This window comes from Ochlerotatus camptorhynchus, unplaced genomic scaffold, assembly GCF_037179485.1.
Source record: "Ochlerotatus camptorhynchus isolate MF236.1 unplaced genomic scaffold, CSIRO-AGI_Acam_v1.1 ptg000077l, whole genome shotgun sequence".
Taxonomy (NCBI): domain Eukaryota; kingdom Metazoa; phylum Arthropoda; class Insecta; order Diptera; family Culicidae; genus Ochlerotatus; species Ochlerotatus camptorhynchus.
This window is the reverse complement of record NW_027040567.1, coordinates 6495415-6505814: the sequence shown is the minus strand read 5'-3', so window position 1 is coordinate 6505814 and position 10400 is coordinate 6495415. Positions and strand designations below refer to the sequence as shown.

At 47.0% G+C, this 10400-nt stretch overlaps 1 protein-coding gene across 1 annotated transcript; it reads left to right on the top strand.

Moving 5' to 3' along the window:
• Window positions 1–8387: 8387 nt before the first annotated feature.
• Window positions 8388–9878, top strand: LOC135697598 (angio-associated migratory cell protein). Its single transcript, XM_065217381.1, has 3 exons — window positions 8388–8592; window positions 8668–9580; window positions 9647–9878. Exons 1-3 carry the CDS (start codon window positions 8487–8489, stop codon window positions 9846–9848), a joined length of 1221 nt encoding a protein of 406 aa, XP_065073453.1. The 5' UTR covers window positions 8388–8486; the 3' UTR covers window positions 9849–9878.
• The last annotated feature ends 522 nt before the right edge of the window (window positions 9879–10400 follow it).

Genomic DNA, 10400 nt, shown 5'->3' with positions numbered 1-10400 from the left:
TTACAAAAGCTGTTAGGCCCTAATTCCAGCTCTATCTAGAAATAGTGACGTCATTGTTGTTACAAAACCTTAAAACCTTATTTTTTAAGATCGAAAAGATCGGAAGAAGAGATCGATTTTTTTCGATCTTTTCATGGACAAAGAATCGATCCGAAAAATCGTAAATCGGAATGAAAAAGATCGATCTTCCAAAGATCGATCCAAGATCGCCCAATCCTACTTTCCATTCTTGAATAAAACGTGTAACTTTTCAACCGCGTGTTTTTCTTTTTCGAAAGTATTTCGTGTCCGTTCCGGGTTATTCTTTTCAGCCGACGTAGATCCACTATTGAACCTGTCCATCTCAGCCTACAGGTTATGGACCCAGTGGATGTTGTGAGAAAAAACGGTTATTTATCGCGTAAAACGAGGAAACGTTTTTCGTCGGAACGGGCAAGGCACCACCGGGTGTACAGTCGTTGGTTGCTGTTGTCGGTGTGCGTGACTGTTCGTGCAACAACCAGGAAAATGGACACAATCAGCAAGTTTTCGAAGCTGGGCAATCAAAACTGGCAGTCCTGGAAATTCAGGATGGAGATGCTCCTGACCAGGGAGGAGCTGTTCTACGTCATCGATGGTGTCAAGCCGTAACCTGTAACGGCCCAATGGACCAAGGATGATAAAAAGGCGCGCACAATTATGGAGTTGTGCATTGAGGACAACCAATACAGCCTCATAAAGACAGCACAGTCAGCCCGCGAGTTCTGTGATAATTTACAGAAGTATCACGAAAAAGTCACCGTGACTTCTAGGGTGTCTCAAAAAGTTGAGTAACTTGAACTTACGAGAAGGAGGTGATTTGAAAGCGCACCTATTCGAGCTGGATGATCTCTTCGAGCGATTGGAGAACGCCGGGCAGGATTTGGAAAATCAGCTGAAAATCGCTATGATTTTGAGGAGTTTACCAGATTCCTACAGCAGTCTGGTGACAGCGCTTGAAGGCAGGCCAGATGAAGATATGACCGCCAAGCTGGTCCGAGTACGAGCGCAGAAAGGAGCGGTATGGAGGATCATCCGGTGACACAAAGGCGTTGAAGAGCAGCGTGAAGTTGCACAGTGCAGTGAAAGACAAATCCGAGATTGTGTGCTTCTTTTGCAATAAGTCGGGCCACATGAAGCAAGATTGTTTGCGGTTTCAGACCCTGAAGAACAAAAGTGATAAAGACAATCGAGATGAAAACAAGAAGATATATCGCCAGGGTGATCGCCCGAAGGCCAAGCACTGAGGCCACTGAGAAGAGTTCCAGTGTTTATGGCCGGAGAGAAGAGGCAAAGTTGCTGGGTTGTGGATAGAAGGATTGCGGAATCAGGTTGACCTGAAACGTGTTTGGAGGGGAAGCTGTCGCGGACGCCGATCCCCAGAGTGGCCGAACGAGTGTCTACGCAAATTCTAAATGTGGTGCACACAGATTTGTGTGGGCCGATGAGAACTGCAACTTCCAGCCCAGCGGCAACCGCTTCCTGATGGCAGTCATCGATGACTTTAGCAGGTATGAAGTCGTGTATCTCCTCGCCCGGAAGTCGGATGCTGCCGACAAGATCATCGAGTATGTCAGGTACGTGCAAAAATTGTTTGGTAGAAAGCCGCGAGTTGTCCGCTCTGACGGAGGCGGCGAGTATGATTGTTGTAACGGTGGCCAAGAAAAGGTTTTTCAGGAGGATTTCACTAATTAAAACCGGACAAGAATTATGGCGTGTTTGAATTACGTGTTTATTTAATAACAACTTTATAATGAACAAACTTCTCTTCTTTCTCTGCTCGGGGGAAGTGTTGGCAGCTGCCGTAAGTAAAAGCAAAGTAATTTAACTACAGGTAGCAATTGTTCCGGCGTAGCATTGGGCAAAACACCAGAATCAGAAGAAGCTTCAGGAACGATTGAACGGGAAAGAATCTATCACCAGATAGGTTTGCGCCGACTTCCCGTAGCTGGTCAACATGTCGTTTCCAAATCCTTCCATCATCCAGATGAATGTAGTAGTGCAGTTTCCCTAACTTCTCCGAGATTGCTCCGTACTTCCACTTGGTTTTGTCGTAATAATCTCTAGCAGCAACTCTCGCCCCCTCTGGAAGATCGCGTACTTTTCCTTCTACCGGTTTCATAGTTCCAGAAGATTCAGGAATCAGCAGATCCAACTGTGAACGGATTTGTCGGTTAAACAGCATCATCGATGGCGACTTTCCAGTAGCTGGGTGGATGGTCCTTCTGTAAGTCAGCAAAATGTCACAGAGTTCAGCATGCATTGTATTTCTGTCACACTGAAGACTCTTCAACTTCGCTTTCAGAGTTTGGATGAACCTTTCTGCCAGTCCATTCGTCGCAGGGTGGTATGGTGCGCCCATCTTGTGGTAGTATTCACGGCACACCTAGATCGTAGTAGCAGTCGTAGTATTGTTGATAATCCTTGCCTCAGGCCACTTTGTGTAGGCATCCACGAGTACGATGAAATACGTGTTTCTGAACGGACCAGCAAAGTCGACATGCACTCGCTCAAACGGCTTTGAGGAAGTCTCCCAGCAATGTGTAGGTACACTTTAGCTGGCTCAGTTCGAGTGGACTGACATAGACTGCAGTTGAGCACTAGATCCTCAATACATCTGTCTACTCCTTCCCACCAGACATATCCACGGGCCAAAGTCTTCAATCTGGTGATACCAAAGTGTGTCGAGTGTAGTTCTGACAATACCTTGCTCCGCAAGCTTGGAGGAACGTAGACACGTATTCCCCTCAGGACACATCCTTTCTGAAGTGTGAACTCCGATTGATCTACTCCGAAGCGATCCCTGGGCTCGACAGGCTTCCCGTTCTTCAAAACCCTGCATAAGCACCTTCACTGTTGAATCCAAGGCAGTAGCTTGCCGAAGCTCCTCCACAGTCAACGGCAACGTTTCGATGATATTTACTTCCAGGAAATCCGTTTCCTCGACAACTATATCGGGAGTTCTTTTCTTCAGCGGCAATCTTGAAAAATCATCAGCGTTAGCGTGCTGATTTGTAGGGCGAAAGTGTATGCTGTAGTTGAAATATTGCAAGAATGTCGCGTAGTGTTGCATTCTAAGCGCCGACATCTTTGGAAGTCCTTTCGTATCCGAAAATATTTGCTTCAGCGGTTTGTTGTCCGTAATCAGCGTGAACTTCCGACCGTAGAGATACTGGTAGAACTTGCGAACTCCGAAGATTATCGGGTACGCTTCTCGATCGACCTGCTTGTAGACTTGCTGAGTAGAGTTGAGTGTCTGCGATGCGTATTGGATCGATCGCTCCGAACCATCCGGGAAAACGTGACTGAGCACTGCGCCGACTCCGTATCTGTAGCAAGCACAAGTGGCAACGTTGTGTCGTAGTGGACCAGGAATTCTTCAGACTGCATATCTTGCTGAACGCCTCGGCACATTCCTTGGACCACATGAAAGGAACAGAATTCTTCAAGAGATTATTGAGAGGGTACAAGGTCGTGCTTAGATTTTGAAAGAACCTTCCGTAGTAATTGACTAGTCCTACGAAAGAACGAACATGGTCCTTATTTTCTGGTATGGGCAAATTATGGACAGCATCAATCTTTTTCTGCATTTTGTGAATACCATCCTTGTTGATCAGGTAGCCACAGTACTCAATTTCGTTTGCGAAGAACTGGCATTTGTCCAAGTTGATCCTCATGTTGTACGAGTTAAGGCGTCAAACCAAAACCTCTTCCAACCTCTGTAGATGGATGTTGTCGTTTGGCCCTGTTATACGCATATTATCCAAGAAAACAGTCACGCCCGGGATACCATTCAACACCTGTTCCATGAACCTCTGCCAGATGGCAGGCGCAGACGCAATGCCATACATTAAACGTGTAGGCCGGTACAAACCCTTATGGGTGTTTAGAGTTAGTATCTCACGATCACCCTCTTCAACCCCAGTTGCAGGTAGGCTTGAGTCAGATCAATTTTGGTAAACTTTTCTCCACCAGCTACAGTGGCGAAAAGCTCTTCCACCGTCGGCAACGGGTGATCATCAATCTCCAGATTCGGATTAACCGTAACCTTGAAGTCGCCGCATAGCCTCACTCTATTGTTAGATTTCATTATCGGAACAATTGGTGTCGCCCACGCACTGTGGTTCACCTTCTCCAGGACTCCAGTTTCGACCAAAGTATTGAGCTCCTTTTCGACAGCTTCTCGCATAGAAAATGGGACTGGACGCGCTTTCACGTACACTGGTTTCGCATTCGATTTGAGGCATAGCTTCGCTTGAAAACCGTTGATTCTTCCAATCGACTCGTCGTACACATTAGCATACTTTCCAACCAGCGTTCTAACAGTAGCAGGAGTATACTTCAGCACAGCAGCAGAACTGTCCAGCACATGCACATCTGAATGCGCTATGTCGTTCAAATCAATCTGCATCCCTGTAATCCACTGGCGTCCCAGCAATGGATGCTTCCGGACATTCGACACGTACAATGGTAGATCAAATGATTTCGAACGGTACTCCACAGTGACTTTCAGCATCCCCTCGACGTTGATTCGATTGTTGCAGTAGCTCACCAGCTCAAGATCCGAAGGCAGCAGATTCTCCGCCGAAAAGTATTTCTTCTTATCCTCTGCACTGATGATTGTGACTGGAGCCCCGGTGTCCACCTCGAAACGGATAGCAACACAATTCACCATCACTTCCAAATAAAACTTGGTAGTCGACGGCTTGTACCGCTGCTCGAGCTTGCAAATTTCCTCCAATGTCTCCAATTCACTTTCCTTCCTACTGGTACCACCTGCAGCCTCCTCCAGCAAATGAGCTTCTGATTTACCACCTTTCTCCTTCTTCGCCTTCAAGCACACCTTTTGCAAGTGCCCTGTCATTTTGCAATAGTTGCACACTGTGCGAATATGAGGGCATTTGTTCGCAAAGTGCGATGCACTACTGCAACGGTAGCATTCTCCTTTCTTTCCCGAACCCAACTTCATTTTATTTTTATTATCGTAATTTGCACTTGTTACCTTCGTTTTCGCTGCGTGTTTCCTCCATTGTTCCACCAGATTGACTTCCGGCTTCCCCTGTCGCGACTGGATTTCGCGTCCGCCTTTGGACGAAAGCTCCAGTGACACTGCAATTTCTCTTGCACGCTCCACGCACGGTTCCGCACTTCCAGTAGTCGGGACTGTATCACCCGGTCCTTCAATCCGAAAACTAGCTGGTTCCTCAGGGCTGTATGCAGATAGTCCCCCAAGTTGCAGGTGATAGCCAGCTTGCGAAAAGCTATCAGGTACTCATCGATGGTTTCCTCTGAACGATCGTCTCGCTGCTTCCGGCATTTGTAGCGGAAATTTTCGAGAATTTCCAGTGGCTCTGGATTGAAATGAGTCTCCAACACGCCCACAATGTCATCGTACGTCTTCGTCTGCGGTTTCTCAGGTGCAAGCTTAGGTTTGACAGTTTGCCTCAGGGTTTGACAGTTTGCCTCAGGGTGAGTTGGAAACTGATTCAATGACTGATGGGGTAGAGTAGCTTGCTGGTAAGGATGGTGGACGTGATCGGCAATCGGTGGCCGAGCCGGTGCCGGATATGATGGACGATTGCGATGCTGAGAGCGAGGATGAAGCATTCCACGACCCCATGGATCAAAGCGAATGCGAGCAGTTCTTCGATTTGAGCTCCACTCCTTCTCAGGATGAAACAAGAGCCCGAAGGAGACCATCAGGGCGAATCGAGTAGCCAAGGTGTCCGTAAAACCCATAACATGTTACCTGACAGATACAACGATTTTGAGGTAGGAGTTGCCACTCATGCGTTAACGGAGCCAGCAACATACAACGAAGCGATGAAGTGTCCGGAGCGTGATTTGTGGAAAGAAGCAATGGATGATGAAATGTCGTCACATAAAGACAACGGTACCTGGGCGGTTGGTACAACTACCACCCGGGAAGAAGGTGAACGGGAGTCGCTGGGTATATAAGGTAAAGGTGAACGAGTCTGGACAAGTGGTACGATTCAAGGCGCGAGTCGTGGCACAAGGACATACGCAGCGTTTCGGAGTGGACTTCAGTGAAGTGTTTGCTCCGGCGATCCGTCACACCACTTTGAGGACACTGTTTGCCCTAGCAGGCAGGAATAAGATGATTCTTAAGCACCTGGACGTCCGTACAACGCACTTGTACGGTTTTATCAGTGAAGAGCCTTATATGCGCCAGCCGCCTGGCTACGTGGTCCGCGAACAGGAGGAGAAGGTATGCCGTTTACGTCGGAGTATTTACGGCCTCCACCAGTCAGCGAGGTGTTGGAACAAGAAATTGTCCGAAGTTCTGAAGGGAACAGGTTTCGTAGCCAGCTCCGTCGATCCGTGCCTGTATACTGCTATGAGAAATGGATCTACCGTTTATCTGATTGTCTATGTTGATGACATCTTAGTCAGTTGCGCTAACGAGGAGGAGCTAACTCTAGTATGCAATCAGTTTAAGAAACACTTAGATATCTACTGTCTTGGTGAAGTCAAGCATTTTTTGGGCTTAGAGGTTACGAAGGACGTGGAAGGAGAATACAGCTTAAGTATTCAGTCGTACGTCAAGAAATTGATCTCGGACTTTGGCATGGAGAATGCCAAAGTGGCGTGAAATCCTATGGATCAAGGATACCTCAAAGACACCAGCCAGAGTGAAGCGATGAAGGACATCACCATGTACCGTAGTCTCGTGATGTACGTCGCTGTTTGCGTGCGGCCAGATATTGCCGCCAGTGCTGCAATTTTAGGACGAAAATTCAGCGGTCCGACTGAAAGAGACTGGACAGCAGCAAAGCGGGTGCTCCGCTATCTGAAGTGGACAGCTGATTGGTGACCTTGAAGCTTATTTGGACTCTGACTGGGCAGGAGATCCAGGAACGCGAAAGTCGACGACTGGTTTCGTTGTCTTCTTCGCAGGAGGAGCCGTCTCCTGGGCGAGCCGGCGTCAGGACTGCGTGAGCCTCTCGTCCATGGAGGCAGAGTACGTGGCACTAGGAGAGACGTGCCAAGAAGTTCTGTGGTTACGGCGATTGCTCGAGGACTTAGGCGAGAAACAAGACAAGGCCACCACAGTACACGAAGATAATCAAGGATGTCTGGCCTTCGTGCAATTCGAAAAGAACAGCCGAAGGTCCAAACACATCAACACGAAGGAGTTCTTCATACGTGACCTTTGCGAGAGAGGAGAAGTCAAGCTTCAGTACTGCCCGAGCGATGTAATGCGGGCAGACGTGTTCACCAAACCATTTGGGGAATGTGAAGCACAACGGCTTCGCAACTCTAATCGGTCTTCACGGCAGTCGAGGGGCCACCGCTGAGGAGGAGTGATGAACTACAAAAACCAAGTGATGAAAGTATATAAACCAGCTTAGTTTTTATGACTCAGGTGAGTTTTCAATGGATCAATGAAAATGCTGAGGTTTTGACAGAAGTATGCTGTGGCTACCATAGTATTTTACATTTGATCGTCCATATACAGTAGCGCCAAAAGCATGCTGGGATGGGTTCAAAACATGACCTTCTAAATTGATCGATTGCAGTTAAACATACTTTGGCGAAACATGTATGTAATCAAACTTTGATAGAATCATGGGGGCTCGAGCACTCCTGGCTCAGAGCTTATAGCGAGAATCAACTCAGAAAGGGCAAAACGGTTTTAAACTTGAAAAAAAAAAATCAAGCAGTTTGGCTTGCAAAATAAAATCGATCGACCCGCAAAGATATTTTTGTGTCTCAGCTCGGCTGGGATTGAACCCAGACCTATAAGGGTAAGAAAGCAGTCACGCTTATCAGTACACCACCGGTGCCGGTTACAATCGATCGTCAAGTGTGGAGTTTTCCAGTTTTCAACTGAACCGATAGTAGGGGTATTCACTATGCGCATCGTAAACATATACACTATCGTAAAAATACCAGGGTCCATTGGAGTGCAATGGAAGTTTATGCATTTACGAGGATGTATACGTTTACGATGCGCTCTGTGAATTAGCATTGTCGGCGACTCTGCAGCTCTTTACTCCTATGAGAAAATCCGTAAGCAAACGTCAGACTGTGCGTGAAACATGGCGGACTTTGTACTATCCTTTCACTCCACCGAAAATTCCCATGAGAAACTGTCTAAATTTGCTGGAAGAGCAAATTTTTCGACGGTGCCGTCAACGCCAATACCGCTAACATTATAATCTCCCACTTTACCTTACTTTAGCGTTACGTGTGGTGAATAATTCCGCCATCTCCGCCGGCTCAGCATAACGGCATCACTTGTTTATGAATGAAATTCTCCGAAGCAAAGCCGAAGGTGAATAACGGTCGCTGCTGTCAAAACATGAGCACGTTGTTGCTGCTGGTTGTTTGTTGGTCGGTCTGCCCGTGCGTTTTCACGTTGGCCGCTGCTATTTTGTTTTGATTGTGGACTAGTAAAATCAAAATTAGAAGTAATATTGCATTTTTTGAACTACACGGATAAAATGAAGGAAAATACTCCTCCGAGACCGGCGTTTGACGAGGACGATGAGCTGATCTATGTCGGGGACGCCGATGAAGTGCTGAACCAATGGGAGGAAGAATTGAATGGTAAGTTTGTTTACCTAGATGATTCATTCATAAATTGATGGGACTAATTTTACCATGCTCCGGAATTACTTACAGACGAAGAGGACGATGCCGAATTAGTCGAAGAGGACGAAGTAGCTGGTTTTGCTGATGACGAGGAGGAATTTGACGACGTGTACATTCCCGAGCGGGACGATGCGCTGGTTACGTTTTCCAAACATACCGGGCCGGTGTTTTGTGGTGCCCTGCATCCTAATGAATATCTTGCCGTGACCGGAGGAGAAGACGATAAGGCATACGTGTGGAACACGAAAACTGGGGAGAGCGTTTTCGAAGCAACAGGACACTCCGATTCGGTCATTGCTTGTGAGTTCAGCTACGATGGACTGTATGTTGCTACTGGCGATATGGCCGGACAGATCCAGGTTTTCAAAACCACTCAGGAGTATAAGAAGGTGTGGGAATTTTCGATGGGCGACATGTGCTGGATGAAGTGGCACTTTGGAGCGCACGTTCTCATGGCGGGAGCTGACACGGGGGAGATATATGTATGGAGGATACCTTCCGGCGATTGCAAGGTGCTGCAGGGTTTCGGTGAGAAGTGTGAAGTGGCGAGCCTGTCACATGATGGAAAGAAAATCGCAGCGGGTTATGGGAATGGAGCTTTTAAAATTTGGGATATCAAAACGAACGCTCCGACGCTGGATGTTGCTCCAAATGAGGCCACGACCCACACCAGTAACATTACGTGCTTGTCAATCGATCGGGACAGTCAACAGATTGTGACCGGAAGCGAGGAAGGCAAGGTTGTTGTGATGGGTCCTTCGGGTCCAGTTGGAGTTATGTTGCCGAATGGTGGTCCCGTGGAAGCAGTGCTAATTGATAATCCAGAATTCGAATTGAAAGTGGCGGCCACTGGAACGTTAACCGGGAAGGTTACTATCTGGGATGTGGCCAGGCAAACCGCTCGAGTTGAATGCGAGGATCCCCATATGACAGGAATTACAAAGTTCGTATTCAGTTGTGAAATGAATTAAAATGGTTTGTTTAATTTGCTTTTCTAATTTTGTTTTAGGCTCCTTTGGGGTAAGGACTGTTCCCTGATCGCTGGAACGCTCGGTGGGGTTATCAAAGTGTGGGATCTGCGAAGTGGTTCTTTGAAGTACGAGTTGCTAGGACATAGGAACGATATTCAGGACATTGCCTATGACAAACAGAAGAACGTGCTGCTGACAACGTCGGAGGATTCTACGGCTAAAATTTTTCAGTTGCCTTGAAAGGTTAACGTACGTTAAAACTGCTCTGTATATTTTCTAAAACATCTGTTGATGGATAAATAATTGTAAAGTAATCGAAGCAGAGCCACATTTCATAGATGAATAGGAAAGAAATCATAAGAAAAAGAACTAAGTGCAAGGAATGAATGACATGCAGGACTGAAGTTCTCAAGTATTCTTGATAAGAAAGATTTTTTAAAGATATCTTGCCGACATTATCGTTATATTTACGCGGCGAATAGGTCTGCCGTTTCGTTACCTGCAACTCCACAGTGTCCCGGAATCCAAACGAGTACGATGTTGTTATTGATTCTGTTCTGAATCTCTTGAATCCAGGGATGCCTTACGGTCGGGCTGCATATAGCTGATAGAAAGCTGGCGGAGTGGGAAAAATTACTACTGGACCGGTGGATGGACTAGACGTTGCTAGGATAATAGCTGCGGCCGCAGCGGAAAAAACCGAGCAAATATCCGGAAGACGGTAGTGCTGGAATGAAATTCCTTCAGTCATGCTTGTACCTACTCGCGCTTGTGCCTTAGAGACATCGGTGA

Coding starts and splice junctions, on each gene's coding strand:
- LOC135697598 (XM_065217381.1), top strand. CDS start 8,487: ATGAAGGAAAATACTCCTCCGAGACCGGCGTTTGACGAGGACGATGAG. Junction 8,593..8,667: donor ATGGGAGGAAGAATTGAATG/GTAAGTTTGTTT, acceptor AATTACTTACAG/ACGAAGAGGACGATGCCGAA. Junction 9,581..9,646: donor CATATGACAGGAATTACAAA/GTTCGTATTCAG, acceptor ATTTTGTTTTAG/GCTCCTTTGGGGTAAGGACT.